General features: G+C 42.8%; 2 protein-coding genes across 5 annotated transcripts in view; one reads left to right on the forward strand and one right to left on the reverse strand.

Moving 5' to 3' along the window:
* The window catches only part of ZNF512 (zinc finger protein 512), a 34411-nt gene extending 21893 nt beyond the window's left edge, over positions 1 to 12518 (forward strand). For all 4 annotated transcript variants that reach the window (XM_060117575.1, XM_060117577.1, XM_060117576.1 and 1 more), the window contains 4 exons: positions 5808 to 5909; positions 6836 to 6898; positions 8072 to 8170; positions 10502 to 12518. In XM_060117575.1, the coding sequence (XP_059973558.1) occupies positions 5808 to 5909; positions 6836 to 6898; positions 8072 to 8170; positions 10502 to 10810 (573 nt within the window). In that variant the 3' untranslated portion in view covers positions 10811 to 12518. The remainder of the gene's footprint in view (positions 1 to 5807; positions 5910 to 6835; positions 6899 to 8071; positions 8171 to 10501) is intronic.
* Positions 12519 to 16153: 3635 nt separating this feature from the next.
* CCDC121 (coiled-coil domain containing 121) lies at positions 16154 to 20360 on the reverse strand. Its single transcript, XM_060117926.1, has 2 exons — positions 19720 to 20360; positions 16154 to 19249 (listed from the first exon to the last, which is right to left on the reverse strand). The coding sequence occupies exons 1-2, from the start codon at positions 20214 to 20216 to the stop codon at positions 18295 to 18297; spliced, it is 1452 nt and encodes a 483-aa protein (XP_059973909.1). The 5' UTR covers positions 20217 to 20360; the 3' UTR covers positions 16154 to 18294.
* Between the last annotated feature and the right edge of the window lie 7 nt (positions 20361 to 20367).

The following is a 20367-nucleotide window of genomic DNA, read 5'->3' on the forward strand; positions in this document are numbered from 1 at the left end:
GGGGTTCCTGCGCTGGGAAGATGAGCACCCAGAATGTCTGACTTTGAAGGCCAGCAGCGCTTGCATACAGGAGAGCCAGAGGGCTGTAGGAAACAGAGACTGTCCTCTTAGAGAGCACACCAAAAAACCTCACACACTCCAAGACCCATTACAGAGACAGTAATTGGAAAGAAGCCTGAGTCAGACCCACTTGCTGGTTTTGGAGAGCCTCCCAGAGAGGCAGGAGGCATCTGTGACTCCCCCAGGGAAAACAGTCACTGGTGGCAGCCATTTTGGGGAGCTTGTTTGACTGCGAGGACACCGGTGCTGGCGAGTGCCATTTTGGAGTCCTCCCTCTAGCCTATGAGCACCAGGGGCTTACCACCCACCAGCCAGTCATCACCAGTCCCAGGACCGGTTCAGGCTGAGCAGCTACCACACTGGGACCCAGCTCCCTCCACCACTGGGCCCAGGACCTGGCCCCACCCACCAGCAGGCCTGCACCAGCCCTGACACCCCTAGAGCCTGGCCCTGCTCACCAGTGGGCCAGCACCAGCACTAAGAGCCCCAGGCTGCACAGGCAGCTTTTCTGGGACCTGGACCTGTCCAACAGTGGGTTGGCACCAGCCCCAGGACCCCCTGGGCTATGCAGCCAGCCTTACTGGACTTGTCCCACCCACCATCAGGCCAGCATCATCCCTGGGTGCCCCCAAGCCTGGTAGCCAGCCACCCTAGGACCCAGTTCTGCCCACCAGCAGGTCACCACCAGTCCCAGGACCCCCTGGGGATCTGCTGTCAGCCGCACTGGGACCCATTCTTGCCCACCAGTGGGCTGGCAGCCACTGCATGTGTCAGGGCCTAGCAGCCAGCTGGACCAGGTGCCAGCCCCACCTACCAGTGTGCCTGCAGTTGCCAGCCCCGCCACAAAAGAAGGGCTCACATAGCTCACATAGGGGGAAATCCCTAGAGCATATTGTTCCGGTGACCAGAGGGGAGTGTGCTACTGGGTGCCACAGGATGTCTCATACATAAGACCACTTCTCCAAGATGGGGAACTGTAACTGACCTGTTTAATATATGGAAGTAAACACAGAGAATTAGGCAAAATGAGGAGAAAGAGGACTATGTTCCAGACAAAGAAACAAGACAAAATCCTGGACGAAGAACTAAGCAAAGAGTAGATAAGGCTTCTACCTGATAGAGTTCAAGGTGATGCTCATAAAGATACTCAATGAAAACAGGAGAAGAATGGACGAATACAGTGAGAAGTTTAACAAAGAGTTAAAAAATATAAAGAAGAACTGAAGAACTGAAGAATACAGTAACTGAAATAAAAAATACACTAGAAGGAATCAATAGTAGATTAGATGATACAGAAGGACAGAAGAGTGAACTGGAGGACAAAATAGTAGAAATCACCCAAGCTGAGTAGAAAAAAGAAAAAGGAATTTTAAGAAATGAAGATAGTTTATGGGAACTGACATTCACATTATAGGGGTCCCAGAAGGGGAAGAGAGAGAAAAGGGGGCAGAGAATTTATTTGAAAAAATAATAGCTGAAAACTTCCCTAACTTGGGGAAGGAAACACATATCCAGGTCTAGGAAGCACAAAGAGTTCCAAACAAGACGAACCCAAAGAGGTCTGCACCAAGACACATTGTAATTAAAGTGGAAAAAATTAAAGACAGAAGATCTTAAAAGCAACAAAGCAACTAGATACGTACAAGAGAACTCCCACAAGACTATCAACTGACTTTTCAGCTGAAACTGCAGGCCAGAAGGGGGTGGCATAATATATTTAAAGTGATGAAAGGAAAAAACCTACAGTCAAGTACTCTTCCCAGTAAAGCTATCATTCAGATTTGAAGGAGAGTTAAAAGGTTTGACAGATAAGTAAAAGCTACAAGAGTTCAGCACCACTAAACCAGCTTTATAAGAAATGTTAAAGTGACTTCTCTAATTGGAAAAGAGAAGACCACACCTAGAAATATGAAAATTACAAAAGGAAAAAATCTCTTTGGTAAAGGCAAATATACAGTAAAAATAGGAAATCAACCACTTATAAAGCTAGAAGGAAGGTTAAAAGATAAACTAGTAAAATCATCTATGTGCATAAGGGATATACAAAACAAAAAGCTGTGAAATATGTCAAAAACATTTGAGGGAGAGAGTAAAAATTCATGGTTGTTAGAATGCCTTCAAACTTAAGAGAACATCAACTTAAAAGAAAAAAAAATATATATGGGTTGCTGTATGTAAACCTCATGGTAACCACAAACCAAAAATCTACAATAGAAAAAAGAGAAAGGAGTCCAAAACTATCACTAAAGATAGTTACCAAATTACAAAGAAAGAGAGCAAAAGAAGAAAAAGGAACAAAAAAGAGTAAGAAATACCCAGAGAACAGTTACCTAAATGGCCATAAGTACATATATATCAATAATTAGATGTAAATGGACTAAGTACTCCAATCAAAAGACATAGAGTAGCTGAATGGATACGAAAATAAAACATGTATACATGCTGTCTAAAAGAGACTCACTTCAGATCTGACTGAAAGTGAGGGGGTGAAGAAAGGTATTCCATGCAAATGGAAACGAAAAGAGGTGGGGTAGCAATATTTATATCAGATAAAATAGATCTTAAAACAAAGAGACCATAACGAGACAAAGGACATTGTATAATGATAAAGGGATCAATCCAAAAAGAAGATATAACAGTTGTAAATATATATACACTCAACGTAGGAGCTCCTAAATACATAAAGCAAATGTTAACAAACAAAAAGGGAGAGGGACTTCCCAGGTGGTCCAGTGGTTAAGACTCCGCACTCCCAGTGCAGGGGATGTGGGTTCGATCCCTGGTTGGGAAACTAAGATCCGACATGCCGCATGGTATGGAAAAAAAAAAAAAAAGGGAGGGGGAGAAATCGACAGTAACACAATATTAGTATGGGACTTTAACACCCCATTTACATCAATAGGTCATCCAGACAGAAAGTCAATAAGGAAACTGGTATTAAATGACACATTAGACCAGATGGACTTTATATGTTTTATATATATAACATTCCATCCAAAAGCAGAACACACATTATTATCAAGTGCACATGGAACATTCTCCAGGATAGATCACATGCTAGGCCACAAAACAAGTCTCAAGAAGATTGAAATCATATCAAGCATCTTTTCAAACCAAAAGGATATGACACATGGAGGCTAAGCAATATGCTACTCAGCAACCAGTGGGTCACTAAAGAAATCAGAGGAAACTGAAAAATATCTGGAGATGAATGAAAATGGAAACACAACAATTCAAAATCTATGGTGTGCAGCAAAAGCAGTTCTTAGAGGGAACTGCTAGATTCTAATGATACAAGCCTACCTCAGGAAACAAGAAAAATCCCAAATAAACAACCTAACCTTATACCTAAAGGAACTAGAAAAAGAAGAACAAACAAAACCCAAAGTTGGTAGAAGGAAAGAAAGAATAAAAATCAGAGCAGAAGTAAATGAAATAGACACTAAAAATAAATAAATAAAAAGGAAACATCAATGAAACTAAAAGCTGGTTCTATGAAAAGTTAAAAAAATTGATAAACCTTTAGCCACACTCATCAAGAAAAAAGAGAGTGACCAAATAAAATCAAAAAGGAAAAAGGAAAAGTTACCACTAACAACACAGAAATACAAATGATCATAAGAGACTACTATGAATAATTACAGTATATGCCGATAAAAAGGACAACCTAGAAGAAATGGATAAATTCCTAGAAACATCCAATCTCCCAAGACTGAATCAGGAAGAAATAGAAAATATGAGCAGACCAAATTGAATCAGTAATTTAAAAGCTCTCTACAAACAGGAGTTCAGGACCAGATGGCTTCATAGGTCAATTCTACAAAACATATAAAGAAGAGTGAACACTGGTGCTTCTCAAACTGTTTCAAAAAATTGAAGAGGAAGGAACACTTCTGAACTCATTCTATGAAGCCAGCATCACCCTGATACCAAAACCTGACAAAGACACCACAAAAAAAGAAAATTACAGGTCAGTATCACTGATGAACATAAAGCAAGATCCTCAACAAAGTATTAGCAAATCTAATTCAACAATACATGAAAAGGATCATACACCATGATCATGTGGGATTTATCCCAGGGATGCAATGATGGTTCAGTATCCACAAATCAATCAGTGTGATATACCACATTAACAAACTAAAGAATGGAAAGTATGTGGTTATCTGAATAGATAAAGAAAAACTTTTGACAAAATGCAATCCATCTATGATAAAAATTCTCAACAAAGTGGTTATAGAGGGAACATACGTCAACATAATAAAGGCCATCTGTTACAAACCTGCCAGTAACATCCTACTCAGTAGTAAAAAGCTAAAAGCATTTCTTCTAAGATCAAGAAGTTAAGGATGCCCACTGGTACTGGAAGTCCTAGCAACAGCAGTCAGACAAGAAGATAAAATCAATGGCATCCAAATTGGAAAGAAGTAAAATTGTCACTGCAGATGACATAATACAATATAGAGAAAATCCAAAGGATACCACAAAAAGCTATTAGAACTGATCAATGAATTCAGGAAAGTTGCAGGGTACAAACTTAATACACAGAAATCTGTTGTGTTTTCTATACACTAAAAACAAGCTAGCAGAAATCAGAATTAAGAAAACAATCCCATTAACAGTTGCATCAAAAAGAATGAAATACCTAGGAATAAATCTCACAAAGGAGGTAAAAGACCTATACTTAGAAAACGGTAAGACACTGATGAAAGAAATTGCAGACAACAGAAACAAATGGAAAGATATACCATGCTCATGGACTGGAAGAATTAATACTATTAAAGTGACTAAGAAAGAGGAAATGCTTATAAATAAAATCAATTTTGTACTGTAATTTACCAAAGGTTCTTTAGGTTACCTTTCTTACTTCCTCCATTAACCTCTGTGGGCTTGGATCTGTTCTTCTGTCTCAGAGAATCAGTTTCCTTTCAGATGCTTCCATTTTTCAAGCAGGAGGACTGTGTATTACCAATGGTGAACTTTGCAAGAACTGTCTCTACAGGCGTTAACTCTTCTGGAAACTAGTTATAGTTGTAAGAAGAGACTAACTGGTGTCAAAGCATGTGAGAGGAAGTGCTAGGAATAATTCTACTTTCGCAGTATAAGCAAAGAATTAGATGTTCTATTCCTTGAGTTTTCTCACATTCTTTCAGGTTGAACCTTAATTTTTTTGTGTTAGAATTTTTAAAATATCAAAAATTAACATGATGTCATTGAAGAAAAATGATAAATGCAGATAAGCAGGAAAAAAATGAAAATCACTCAAAATTCTAGCACCCAGAGAATACCACTGTTAACATTTTGATTTATAGGCTTTGACCCATATCCATATATTTCTTTGAATATGTAATATATATATGTTTCTTGAGTATAATATATACATATTATATATATATATATTATATATACAGAGGGAAATTTTATATTGCTTTCTCTTTTGTAACAAATATTTTAACTGTATAATGCTCTGTCACTAGCCTTTTTTTTCAACTTTAGATGAAATGTTATATCTGAAAGTCTCCTGTCCTCTGTTAAAAATCAAACTATTTTAAGACAGAACAATAGGCCATTATACTTACGTGTTTCAGGAACTTTAAAGGATCTTACATATTATCATTTTTGTGTATGAAAATATACTTCTGCAATTCTAGAATTATATGAACCTGAAGAGTTATGTAATTCTGTTACTTTTGGGGTATTTTGGTTGAAAGTTGGATTCCTCCAATAAAATGTTTCTTGTCTTGTAGTTAAAATATACTCGTCCTGGGCTGCCGACCTTCAGCCAGGAAGTACTACACAAATGGAAGTCAGATATCAAGAAGTATCATCGCATTCAGTGTCCTAACCAGGTGGTTCTTTCTCATTCATTTATTCACTAAATGTTGATCAAGCATCTGCTGTTGTTTCAGTTATTTATTCCTTTGTGACAAAACACCTGAACTTTAGAGGCTTAAAACATCAATTACTTTGTTAACGATTCTGTAAATCAACAATTCTGTTAAGGCTCAGAGGGCAGTTGTATATGGCACCAGCTGGAATCATTCATGGGTTGCATTCTGCTGGAAGCTCTGATGGGGCCTGAATGTCAGGTGGCTTCTAAGCAGCTACTTCAGCTGGGAGATTGATTGTCCATATGGCCTCTCTCTCTTGCATGGTAGTTGGGTTACCAGTGGGGTACATGGTGACTGAATTCTCAGACAGAGTATTCCAAGAACATAAAAGCAACAGCTCAGATCTCTTAGGCCTAGCTTCAGAATTTGTTCAGCCTCATTTCCATAGCATTCTGTTGGTCAAAAAAATCATAGGACTTATCCAGTTTCAAAGGGAGGATAAATGACTCACTTCTTGATGGGAAGAGTGGCAGAGAATTTCCAGCCATCATTAATCTACTACAGCTGTATATGCAGTACTTTGGGGAGGAGTAGATATATAAGAAGTAAGAGACACATTTGCACTAAAGAAAGCTGATTTTTGGAAAAATTTGAGCATACAATTTTTTGTATTTTTGTAAGTATCAGAAAAGTACTAGGGAACAGAGTGTTTTAAGCTTTTTTAAACAACTTTTTTACCTCTTTTTCTTTTACCTTTCCTTGGTTTTCTTTTTGTTCTTTGGCTTACATATTTTTCTGTGTGGTTTGTGGTGCAATTTATTGGGCTTCTTCCCCCCCTCCCTCCCCACCGCAAGGGTACAGTGGGTTAGTGTAAATGGCCAGATTGCTAAGAAAAGGATGCTGTTTGGTGTAGTCTTCACATGATTTCTTTTTCTTTTTTTCAGGGCTGTGAGGCTGTCTACAGTAGTGTATCTGGCCTTAAAGCTCACCTGGGCTCTTGTACATTGGTTTGTAACGTTCTGAACTATTTATCTTAACATGACCTCTAAAATAGTCTGACATGGAAGAGAATTCAGATTCGGTGAACAGCTAGTTGTCCTGTTTGCTATTATCTTCAAAGGCTGGTTTAGTTTAGTTTTGGGGTTTTTTTGTCCCAAAGATCTTCAGTCTGTTAATTGGGTGGGATGGCAGGGTATGTCCAAGATGCAGAATGGGCCAAAATAGCCATAAGTCATATCAGTGAAAAAATTTGGAGAGAAATATATAGTTCTGAGTCCCTACCAGGGATTTAACTTCTTCCACCTGAGCGTCTACCACACTGGGCATGCCCTGTCTTATTGGGCCTTCAACTTCCTAGAATCAACTTACATTGTGCTTATCTAGATTGGTGAAGATCCTCAAACCCATCTGAACTATTCTGGCTTCTGGGGATGGGAGGTGCGATCCCTGGGTGTTAGGCTAACAGCCATTCACCTCACTGAATCTTCTCCATGTTGACCCCGGTGCCCTGCAACCTACCAGTCATGGGGATTGCTGCCACTTTCCATTCCCATTCAGAAGTATCTCCTCACACAAAATAAGCACCATGGAAACCCGAAGCTTCAGGAGCGGAGAGAAGTCTCAATCAAGGCAACAAGGGAGTTGGAGACATCCAAACCAGATCTGTCCAGGAATGCTTAGGAGTTTGTCATCTTGATCCTAGTTTCTGAGTCATTCAGCTAGATCTTATGGAGGGTACTCTTCTAATTCTGGATTCCTAAGACACTGCAGCAGTGGATTGATTCTAGTGGGAAGAATTGCACATTGGTGCCTCATTGAAGTTAAGGAGTTTGATCATTTGAGGGGAGAAACCAAGAGAACCTGGAAGTGAAGTGGAAGACATAAGGGAAGATAGAAAAATGTGACATGTTACATAATAAAATTAGGGGAACTTCAGGTTGTGTTGGGGAGGGTCAGTGGGGTCAGTGTTTGGTATAGAATTACGTTAGGATAGATGTATTATGGTGATAGTATGCCCAAACTTGTTTTCCTAAATATAGTGATGTCTCGGATTTTCTTCCCTCTTTGCTGAAGTAGTATCTCCTCTTTTCATCTCTGACAGTCCCTACCTGTTGCCCAGGTATGTGTTCCTGAATTTACCCTTCTCTCTCTTTCTTTCTTTCTTTCTTTCTTGAAAATAGGGAACCTTTGTGGCTGGAAAATACAGGTGTCTTCTATGTCAAAAAGAATTTGTGTCAGAGAGTGGTGTCAAGTATCACATCAACTCTGTCCATGCTGAGGTGAGGTTTCTCCTTTCCCACAGTGTTTTTATAATCTTGTGGACCCCATGAATATGCCACAAGGGATGTGAATTTTGTGCCTGTTATTATAGGCTAAGACTGTCAGAGAGACTAAAGGGTCTACATTAGAGTTTAAAAACTTCCTAGGGCTTCCTTGGTGGCGCAGTGGTTGAGAGTCTGCCTGCTGATGCAGGGGATGCGGGTTCGTGCCCCAGTCCGGGAAGATCCCACATGCCGCGGAGCGGCTGGGCCCGTGAGCCATGGCCGCTGAGCCTGCACGTCCGGAGCCTGTGCTCCGCAACGGGAGAGGCCACAACAGTGAGAGGCCCACATACCACAAAAAAAAAAAAAAGAAAGAAACCTTCCTAAAATTAGACCTGTAATAGTATTTTTCTGTGAAAGCATTTAAAATCACTGTGGGTGTGAGCATCCCTGACTCTTCTAATTATCTTAAGTCCAATTAAATCAGACATTTGGGAACCAGGCTGCATTTACACCTTTGGAATTCTTGTTTCACAGCAATGTCTATGCTCCTGTTTTCTGGTATTCCAGAGCAACCTGTTTTGAATATTGTTGAAATACTATATAGAAACAATGTAAAAGATGTTATTGAGACAATTGAGGCAATTTGAATACTAGCTGTACTACTAAGTAATAGTAATGTGTCAATGTTAATATTCCAAAATGTGATAATTGTATTGTAGTTATGCAGGGGAATGCGCTTGTTCTTAGGCAGATACATGATGATGTTTTTAGGGATGAAGTATCATGTCTGTAGCTAAATTGTGAATGGTTTAGAGGAAGGGAGGGAGGGAGGGAAGAAGGGAGAGACGGAGGGGAAGAGAGATTAACAGTGGTCAGTCTAGGTATTCATTGAACTATTGTAACTTTTCTGGAAAGTTTGTAAATTTTCAAAATTAAAAAATTCTGTTAAAAATGCTTTAAGTTCAGAAGGTCATGAGTTTTCTCTTGGGGAAAGTTTTTAGGAGTCCAGGTGAACAGAGAAATTGTCTACTATATAATTAAATACCCTATTGCAAAAGCTCAAGGAGTAGAGTGTGCATTCCCTTGGAATATTTTACTGCAGGTACTGTTGTTGCCTGGTGAGGAAAAATAGCAAGCGCCTGCGGCTGTCCTCTGCCCTCAGATGCAATAGTTCTTAGCAGTGTGGGCTTTAGTTAGTGTCATCCATTGTGGTTCCTGTTGCTTTACTGGTTGAAGCTTTGGGAATCCCTTTCCATATCTGAGATTTCTTCAGGAAGGCAGTTTTTTTTTTTTTTTAATAATATTACCTTTTTATGCTTTGGGAAGTATTTGAAAGATAATTATCTCCTGACAAAATCTGGCCTTTGTATAGTTCACTTGTTTCTCCAGTTTCTGTTTCAAAAGTTGGAACCAACACATTTCACTTAGTTTGAGACTTGCTCCCAAGTATTTGTTCAATAATTTATGCCTGTATTTATGAAATCCTGTGGTGTTAAACATGTTTACCTTGTTCCTCCCTTTCTGCCTCCCTTTTTAAAAAAATTATATTTATTTTTTTGGCTGCATTCAGTCTTCGTTGCTGCACGCAGGCTTTCTCTTGTTGCGGAGAGCTGTATGCGGGCTTCTCATTGCGGTGGCTTCTCTTGTTGAGGAGCATGGGCTCTAGGCTCCTGGGGTTCAGTAGTTGCAGCATGTGGACTCAGTAGTTGTGGCACACGGGCTCAGTAGTTGTGGCTCACGGGCTCTAGATTGCAGGCTCAGTAGTTGTGGCGCACGGGCTTAGTTGCTCCGCGGCATGTGGGATCTTCCCGGACCAAGGCTCGAACCCATGTCCCCTGCCTTAGCAGGCGGATTCTTAACCACTGCGCCACCAGGGAAGTCCCTAACCCTTAATTTTTTAAGCTGAGACTCAGAGAGGTTAAGTAATTTTCTGATGGTCACATGGCTAGAAACAGAGCTAGGATTTGCGCCCAGGTGGTCTGGCTGCAAAATTCATCCTCTTAACCACTACACTGTCATGCAATAAAAATCTCCTATGGCTCAGTGCTCTACATCTCATGAGAAGATTTTTAAAAGGAGAGGAGTGGGTGGGATCATGCTAAGTAATCAGACTTCCTAGGTCACTTATTGTAGTACCCGAAATCATGTCTTACACAAGAAATGCTTGTAATGACTGCTCTGTACTGAATTTCTCCAGTTTAAAAGACACAGTTCTAAGTTCTGGTTCCATATCTGTTTCTTCTTTACTGTGTTCTGTCCTAATCACGCCTTTAAAAAAACTCTTCCCATACCACTTCCTAGTGCACTATATTTTGACTGGATGATGTTTCTGTTTTGCCCCTGTAGGATTGGTTTGTTGTAAACCCAACAACGACCAAAAGCTTTGAGAAGCTGATGAAGATAAAACAGCGACAGCAAGAAGAAGAAAAGCGGAGGCAGCAGCACAGGAGCCGAAGGTCTCTAAGAAGGCGGCAGCAGCCTGGCATGGAGCTTCCTGAGACAGAGCTGAGTCTTAGAGTAGGGAAGGATCAGAGGAGGAGTCATGAGGAACTGCTCGTGGCAACGTCCTGCAAAGAACCAGAGCAGGAGCCAGTGCCAACACAGTTCCAGAAAGTCAAGCCCCCAAAGACGAATCACAAACGAGGAAAGAAATAGGCAGTCAGTGTGAAAGCACTCCTGGGAGAGTGGATGGGATGCTGTGGTCACAGGGACCTGTGTGGAGAGGCCTGAGTCACGGGGGCCAAGTGAAGAGAAATTTACTCTTTCAGCTGTTTGTGTAAGGCTGTGGCACTCTCAGCTCCTTCCTCCTGTGTAAATTTCAGTGTTTTCCCTATTGATTCACGTGGACCCTCCACCACCCCCACCCCCATCTCCTTTTTGGTAGATTTTCCTGCTATTCTCATTGGAGTCCTCCTGTTTTTCTCTTATCTTGCCCAAAGAGCTCCTCCTTAAGGCCCACTATAGGCCCTTCTTGCCCCGTACAAGACTAAGAAACCTGTTTGATTATCCTTTCCATACTGGGGTGTAGAACGTTCTTGGAAGCTCCATTGATTTCGTAGTCACTCCATCATCTTATAAAACAATTCCAAACTAACTTTTTAAAACCATACTGATGGATCATTTTGTATTTGTGATATAACAAGCCTAGAACCTAGAACTGTTGTCACTCCTTTAATAAGGTTCCCCCGTCTGGGTGACAGAATTTATGGAGGCTGTTTGTTGTCTCAATATGGTTTTAGGATTGAAAGTGAGAAAATAGATTTAGAATAAAAAAGCTAGACCCTCCGGACACAGGTTTTCCTAGGAAATGTTTTGTTTGTCCCAGGTGGCAGTAAGTAACTAGACCCACACACATGAAATGCAGCCCTAGGAGGAATGTGTCCCACACTTAAAATGACTGGAAGGAAGAAAGTAGCAGCAAAAATAAATACCGCCTCAACTTCCCTGGGTGTGAGGCCTCATCTGTTGCTATGACCAGTGCCCTCCTACAGCTTGTCTTGCTCCTGAAGTTTTGAGGATTGAGAGAGAAATAAACCCTTTTGCTCCTGATGTTTGACACAGAACCCTAATATTGCTGGTACTCCTGTGAAGATTGGTAGCCAAGGTGCACATCCCTTCTCCCCTGGACTTGACCTGACTTGTTAGTCTGCACTCTAAGTCCTCGTATCTCCCTTTAGCCAAAGTCTGTCTCTTTGAATTTTCTGAGAATATTGTCCTCTACCTTCTTTTTTAGATGTTGTGTTCTGTCCCTTTTATGACCTGAGACTTTGACACCAGGTGTAGATATTTATCTGGAGTTGGAAAGAAAAGTTCTTTTTCTGAACCTCATGCCTACCTGAAAGTATCTGTTAGGCTGTTTCTCTTTGAGGCTGGCTTTCCCTGGAGCATTGGTTAGAGCAGCTCTGTTGTTGTATTCCTGGTTTCTCTTCCCCTTTTCCATAAATATTGGTCTTCTGTATTCTTGCCAGTTTTTGTGGCTTACGCCACATAAAAAGCCAGGGACCCTTAACCCTAATATGGACCAATAATGCCTTTTCAAATTCTGAAAGGCTGTTACCACTTTTAACTCTGTTCTCTGTGCTCCTCCATATAGCCTTAAAATGTGGGCTTTTGTGAAGACCACTTTCAAACATGGGAGCGTTGAAACCTGATTGGGATACTGCCAGAACGGGTAGTTTTGCAACAAGGGAAGGACATGGTCTGTCCACTCAACATTGTCATTGGCAGTTGCTCCCTTAAAGCCCTTTCCGTACATGAGGATTGTCAGGGAGGAAAATGGAGAAGCTCTGTTAATTTCTGGTGAGTAAGACTTGGGGAATGTTTGGCAATGGCAAGAAAAATAAATGACTCTGTGTTAGAATGATGTTTTCCATTGTTCATTGACTCCAGCGTGCTACCTGTCTCCTTGCTGACACAGTGTGTCTGGGGAAGATAACGACTAGAGATGGGAATGAGTTTGGAAGAAGTAACACGTACAGTTGTGTCAGTAGTTCTTTAGGTTCTGAAATATGCTGGTTCAAATGAATCCACTCATACCTTGCTTTATTGCTCTTCCCCTTACAGATACCGATTTTAATTAAAGTATGTACATTGTTGTTTTAGACATAATGGTATTGCACACTTTAAATAGACTACAATATAATATAAACATACCTTTTATATGCAATGGGAAACTGAAAAATTCATGTGACTTGCTTTATTGTGAAATTTACTTTATTGTGGTGGTCTACACCCAAACCCCCAATAACAGATGTGTGCCTGTAATTGGTTTGAGATTAAACTTGTCCAGTCTCATCCAGGGCCCTTGCAGGTGATCCTTTTATTTTTCCTGTCTGAGCCAGGGATCAGCAGGACTCACTAGAGATGATCCTAAATATATTAATTGAATCTTTAAGTTTTTTAACCAAATTCATTAGAATAATATTTATTGAAGTTGAACGGTATCAGGTCTAGCTAGATTTTGGAGCAATGTGAACTCCCTGCACTTTGGAATGGACATTGGTACAATCAATTTAAAAACTAATTGGCAGGATCTCTTAAAATTGAAGATATGCCCTGAGACTCAGTAATTTCACTCCTACGGCTATACAAACTACTGGTCAGGTGTTCTACTAGACATCTACAAGAATGATGTTGCAGTCTAACTGCCAATGTGTACTGGAAACATCCTGTACCAGAGACTACTGGCTGTCCAGCAAAATTGGCTTTACCTTGCAGAGTTATAGGATTATAGGAGAAATGGCTAGACTACACTTCCAGCCCTCCAGCCAATTCCCCTGTAGTGATGGGGTAGCTAACTAACTTCTCTCTGGTGGAATGTGAGTGCAAGTGATATGTGTCAATTCCATGCCAGGACTTTTAAGAGAGCGAGTGTACCTCCATGCTTTCTTTCCCCTTCTTCTGGCTAGATGCAGTTGATAAGGCAGCTCTAGGGCATGGTAGACCATAACATGGAAGATATCGATTCCCTGAATGACCCCAAGAAAGACTATTTGCCAATCAGGATGATCTATCTGAGACTACTGTATGAGCAAAAAATAAATGTCTTTTCTTTGAGTCATGATATAATCTTGGGTCTCTTCCTGAGCCTAGTCTCTTATATAACCTACTTGTCCATTATCCGGAGAAAATGGGTAAGTTGTGGTAGTCATCCTGAGGAATACTATACAGCTGTCAAAAGAACCAGGTCTTTAAAAAAAAACTTAGCATTTGTTTAATAGCAGGTTTTAAAGCACTTTTTCCCTCACATCTCTTTAAAACAACTGATTCATTCAACCAAGAGACACAAAACCTTTACGTGACTCAGTGGGTAAGTCATTGGGGGAGAGGATCTGGGTCTCTGCATGCCACTCGAGGTAGTGGATTTCTTCCTAAGGCAACGGGGACAGCTAGGGGAGTGTCAGGTTGGGGGGTGATACCACCAGATGTGAACTGAGATGATGGATGGGGCTGCCCCTCTGCAGCACCATGCAGGATGGGCTGGATTTTCCATTTCAGTCAGGTAACCTTACCCCTTTAACACTATCCCAAGAACCAGGTCTTCTTGTATCATCATGAATACAGCTCCAAAATAAAGTCTGGGAAAAGCAAGTTATAGAATACATCAAGAGTCCCATCTGTGGAAGGTTTAAAAACATGGAAAAACAATGCTCTATCGTTTATGGATATATAGAAATAAAAGTATATAGACTATAAATATAGTACCTATAAATATATTTTAATAAAATATAGAAAAGATAGCAGGAAAACATGCACAGGCGTGATAAACATCAACTTTAGATAATGGTTCTGGGATCCAGAGGGACAAGTGAATGGTAAGTTCTTATTTTTTCAAATGGATAGTGAATTTGTTATACTCTTCTATATTTTTTGCTATGTCTGAAATGCTTCATTTAAAAAATCAGTTCAGGCACTTCCCTGGTGGTCCAGTGGTTAAGACTCCATGCTTCCACTGCAGGGGGCATAGGTTCAATCCCTGGTCTGGGAAGAAAGATCCTGCAAGCCGCATGTTGTGGCCAAAAAGAAAAAGTTTACACAAACAAGAAAGAAAAAATACTCTGCCCACCTCCTTCTTCAGAAGGAACAGTTTAGGGATTTTACTTCTGCTTCCTCTTCCCCTCACACTAAGGATCAGCTCCCCCCCATGTCTTCTGTTCACTTCCATGTTTGCCATTCTATTCCGAACAGTCATCACCTCTTGCCTTTTCAAGAGCTTCCTAACTGGACTCCTTCTGCTTTTCACTGGCTTGGTACACGCCGCATACTGCTGTAGTGAGTTTTTATACTGTAAACTCGTTCACTTGCTTAAAGCCTAGTGATTTCCCAATGCACTTAGAATAAAAGTCATCCCCTTTACCTTGTCCTACAAGGCCTGCCTACTCTATTAACCTTTTTAGCCTCATCCGCCTCTGCTCTGTCTGTGTTCGCTGCCATTCCCCAACTACACTTAGCCACACTAACTCTTTAATCCTACTAAACTCCTTCCCATCTTAGGGCCTTTGCATTCACTGTTCCCTCTGTCCGGAATGTCGTCTTCCCCAATTTTTGTACATCAGGCTTCATGTCATTGTTCAAGTCTTAACCTAAATTTCACCTCAGAGGTCTTTTCCATCTAAATGCACTTTCTGTAACATCACCCTCTTTCCAGCATAGGAAAGCAGACAGAAAGTAGACTGAGATCCTAGTTGGCCAACCTACTGCTGGCCTGCTGACGGGAATTTCTAAGGGCCTTTACCAACGGGAGTCCCCAGCCCCTGGGCTGCAGACCGGTCCACGGCCTGTTAGGAACTGGGCCGCACAGCAGGAGGTGAGCAGCGGACGGGCGAGCGAGCGAAGCTTCATCTGCTGCCCATCGCTTGCATTACCGCCTGAGCCCTCCTCTCCCCCCCCAATCCCACCCCCGTCCGTGGAAAAATTGTCTTCCACGAAACCGGTCCCTTGTGCCAAAAAGGCTGGTGACTGCTGCTTTATCAGATGACTCACCCTTTTAAAGTTTTCAAGCCCTCAGAGGCTTCACAAAGGGACAGCCAGAAGCAGTACACCAGATCAGATCCATTATCTGGGATGAGGAATTCAAAATAAACTGAGACAGGGTGGAAGTTATTCACTCCTGAATTAATTCATCTGGACAGCACTGGCAGGAGGGGGAATTAACAGCAGAATAATAAGATTACCCATCCCTCTTTCCAGCTCCTTATCCTTAGTTTTATATCTTCCTATGGTTTTTGCATCGACAGAGAATAACGGTTTCGAATGTGTCTTGGATACCATGTTTTTAAACAGGCTCTCTGTATTTTCAGCTCCACTGAATAGAACTATTCAGGTTAAGGCAACTATGTGCTACCTAACATTCTACTTTGTGCACTAAAACTGCATTTTTATTATGTGCACACTAGTATGAAGAAGACATGCAGAGTTGGTAAGACGTGAGAAGAGGTAAGTAGAAGGTACATTACATTGGAACAATAATGAAATCAGTGGGTATATTATAACCTGAGTTTATTTTCAATAACAACAAAATTTTAAGAACCGAGACATTACACATTTAACAGAAAAGTTGTTAAAGCTAGAAGTTAAGGCACATTGAGGCAGAATCCTTTTCTGAATCTAATTGTACAAGAATTCATTTTACATATGAATAAAACTGAAATCTGGGAAAACCATTATGAACTTTTTCATCACTGACAATTTCTTGAAAATATTAAGTTGATTCTGTTTTACCATAAAGGAGCAACATTAAAATATCAGGCTGTATTTCTGTACCAGGATTCAGCATTCAAAGAAATCCCCGATCTAACCATCAGTATGTCCTAAGTGCCAAAAATATAACTACCCTAAAAGTCTATATTAATTTAAAATACTACTCCTAGTTCTACTGAAGGGGCATAAAGAGGGTACACATGAATAACAAAACGCATTTCAAGGACTAGGAAGTGCTTATGCAGTAAAAACGTAATAAGTGACCTAAAGCTAAAGTGCTCACTCTATCGAAACTTCAGTCATCTTTGTCATCTTAGAAATTGAGGATGTTGCCTGGGAAAGAGATGGCAAAAGACTCTTTAGAAAGTTCTCCAAATATATGAAAACTTTCTTTTGATACATTTTCCTAAAACAGGCAGAAGCACTCAGTCACCTCATTCAGGCTAGAGGTATTTCTCCACAGAAAACTGACCAGGTATACATACCTCTATCTTCTCTTCCCTTCACACAGTTTACACAAAGCAAAAATGGTATGGGCTGAGCATCAGACAGAAGGTTACTCTGCCTAAGGCTTATTACACTTGCTGTTAAGAGTTTTTCAATCATGAGAAAACTGTAGAAGCAGCTACCTGATCACCAGCACAAACTTTACAAAGAGCTTAAAAACACTGTGTGCTAAGGTGGCCAAAGAAGTGAGGATACATGGACATTGGTTGTTTACAGAGCAGAAAGCAGAATATAACAATCTGAAATGCTATTCTTCAGGGGGCTTTTTCTATAAAGAAACCTAACTTAGCTAGGTGAAACACACCACACAACTATTTTCCTGTCATTTCCTCAAGGTGGTTTTTTTTTTTCTTTTTTTTTTTTTTTTCTTTTGCAGTACGCGGGCCTCTCACTGTCGTGGCCTCTCCCGTTGCGGAGCACAGGCTCCGGACGCGCAGGCTCAGCGGCCATGGCTCACGGGCCCAGCCGCTCCGCGGCATGTGGGATCTTCCTGGACCGGGGCACGAACCCACGTACCCTGCATCGGCAGGCGGACCCTCAACCACTGCGCCACCAGGGAAGCCCCAAGGTGGTTTTTGTAAGGTCGGATCTTAACAAACGGCATCGCGAAACAGAGGAAAGCTTCAAGTGAGCTTTGTTAGGGGGCGCTCCCTGGCGAGGTTCACTGGTCCGAGAGAAAGGGGCCAGAGAAGTCGCACCCGGGCGAGGGTTGGGCAAGATTTTATAGGGTAAGAAGGGAAAGGGGTGTGGTGAATCTGGGAGGGTGCAGGGTATTCCTTATTTGGTGGTCTCTTCGGGTATCGTGGCAATATCTGGTGCCGGTTACATCAGTCTTGGGACCGCTAGTCCCGCCCCTCAAAAGGCGGGAAGGCTGGGCCGGGTGAAGGGTCCCCAGGTCAGTTCCTAGAACTGGGTGGTCCGGAAAGTCTCCAGGTCAGTTTCTGGAACTGGGTGGTCCGGAGAGTTTCGGTCTGATGCAACCCTGTGCTCCGCAAGCGCAGGCTCGGCGGCCATGGCTCACGGGCCCAGCCGCTCCGCGGCATGTGGGAACCTCCCGGACCGGGGCACGAACCCGTGTCCCCTGCATCGGCAGGAGGACTCTCAACCACTGCGCCACCAGGGAAGCCCTCAAGGTGGTTTTCTTGAGGTAGTTTCTGGGTTTTTGACAAATGGTACTGGGTTATCTGGAGGTGTGAGGAACAGCCCATTTATTACCAAGAGCTAATTAAAGAAAAACCTAACTTTAAGAGAAGCCAGTCCCACAAATAATCTAGCAGTACTGCTGGAGAAGAACACCTAATCCTTCACACTAACACATCACGATGGATACTTAACCACAGCACCCTGAGATCCCCAAGCCTTCCTAACCTGGTTTATGTTACGTAGCACCTAAGAACCCTTGCTCCATTCCTGACTTCGTGTTATTCTAGGAATTACTTTGGGTGCGTCCTTGATTTGGTGCCTAGGGCAGGGTTCAGTATGGTCTTTGGAGCACCTTGTCCTTTTGGGCACGGATTACGCCTTTCATGCAGCCGTTGCCTCCCCCAGCTTAAGCACTCTAGGTACCACTGATCTTGCTGCAGCTGCTGCTGCTGCTTCTTTAAACGGCTGTGAGTAGCCTCCAACTTCTGGCCTTTCTGAATTAGCTGTGGTAGTTTGTTCTGTAACTGCTGGTGTTGTCTGTCAATGCTACTGTGGAACAAGGAAGTGTACTGCTTTGCTGCCCTCTCCAATGCCTCGTTCTTGCTCTTCAGCTGCTTTGTTGGTCTCTTTCCCAGCTGCCTTGCATCTAGCTCACTCAGTTGTGCCTCCAGTAGTGCTTTTCCCTGGACGAACTGGACCAGCATGGCCCGTTTCTTTGCAGCTGTCTCAGCGAGGGTTTTCTTTATCTCCTGCTGTAGTGTCTGAATTTCTCTCTCCTGTTTCTCCTTTACTATCGAAACGTCCCTCATTGCCTCCAACTGCTTATTCAAATTGCATACGATCTTTTCTTTCTGCAAGAGCTCTGTTTTAAGCGCTGAATTTTTTCCTGCATGTTTGGAGGTTAATTCTCGTCTCCTTTGTTCAATCTGCCCACTTTGTTGTGAATAGTAGTTCCACAGCTTCTCGGTTCGCTGTCTAGACTCCTTTGTTTGCTTGGTCAGGTATTCCAGAAAGAACTGGTTTTCCTCCTCGACACGTACGTTTTTCCCCAGCAGCTGCCTGGTTTCCTCCGCTAACGGTTCTAGTCGGATTTGAGGTTTTTTGATTTGCTTGTCTAGCTTCATCATTTCCACTACTGCCTCTTCTTTAAACCTCTTCTCTGCCTTTGCTAGCTTCTCTGGCTTGCGAAAATTATTTATGAAACTAAGATCAGGTTGAAGGGAATTACTGGAGTCCTCAGCCAACCTGAAGGAAGAACAAGAGAGACATCCCCCCATGTTTTTCACGAAAAATTAGGAAATAATTTTAAAAATGCACACGTACTTTAAGTCATATCCCAACTATTTGGGAGCACCTACGATGTTCCTCACACAAGGCACGGGGGACAGAGCTAGGCGTAAAGACGAGGGAGTGTAGTTTACAACTGACAATATGCCGTCTCTACAACCCTGCGAGGTAGTATCTCGAGGGTAAAGAGGAGAAAACAGGTTCAGAGAACTGAAGTGACTTGGTCACGATGTACACCGCCAGCGGGCGGCAGAGCCTGGGTGTAAACCCCAGATCTCACGGCTTACTGAACACGACAGCTGCTCCAAAGGGCCACCGCAGCCAACTGGGCGGTCGGGAGTAGAAGTGTATACATGGCTCGGCTCTTTCACCACCTTTCCGGGTGCCAAGGGCGCCTGGGTGGAGAGAAGCGCCCCCTCAGTACCTACTTGACAAACTCGGCATCCAAACGTTCCTCCCCAAAGTCACGGTGCACCTTTGCGGAGACCGCCAGGGAGAGAGCCCTACGGTCTGGGGCTGGCGACACGCGGAAACGGCGTCCCAGTGCGGAGGGTTTTTCCAGTTTCTCCGGGCTGGTCTCTGCGGCTCTTGGCGGGACCCAGCAACTCCGGCGCTCGCATCCCGCCCGGGTCCCGGCACGTCCAGCCCTGAGCCGCTTAACCTCTTCGGCCGCCGGACGAGCCCTAGCGGCCGGTTCTCCGGCGGCTCGGTTCCCCGCTCTCGGGGGACCGACAGGAAAAGGCACTCTCTTCACTTTCGTAGTGTGGGAGCCCGGAGGTCCCTTGTCGTCCTGCCCGCCCGGGGTCCAGAGCTTTGCCCTCCCCAGGCCCTGCCCGACGACGGTGAGCGGCTCTTCAGGTGGCCTACTCCAGTCGTCCTCGCAGTGTCTCCACTTCCCCGCCTCTGTCCTTAGTTGGACCCCCATCCGGGTCAGTACGGACAGAGCTAAGGCGCACGCCTAGGCCCTTGGCCCTGCCCTCTCTGGCCGGTTTGGTTCGATTCGGTTTCGTTTGTTCTGTAATAGTCTCATTCAGAGTTCCGAACGTCACGGGAGGCTCTCTAGCTACGAGCGTCTC

The sequence above is a fragment of the Mesoplodon densirostris genome, chromosome 14 (genome assembly GCF_025265405.1).
Source record: "Mesoplodon densirostris isolate mMesDen1 chromosome 14, mMesDen1 primary haplotype, whole genome shotgun sequence".
Lineage (NCBI taxonomy): Eukaryota > Metazoa > Chordata > Mammalia > Artiodactyla > Ziphiidae > Mesoplodon > Mesoplodon densirostris.

What these genes read in the sequence shown, in the direction of transcription:
- CCDC121 (XM_060117926.1), bottom strand. Translation starts at nt 20,216, where the DNA reads ATGGGGGTCCAACTAAGGACAGAGGCGGGGAAGTGGAGACACTGCGAG. An exon ending in TTGGATGCCGAGTTTGTCAA is followed by an intron (nt 19,250 to 19,719) that starts GTAGGTACTGAG and finishes TTCTTCCTTCAG; the next exon opens with GTTGGCTGAGGACTCCAGTA.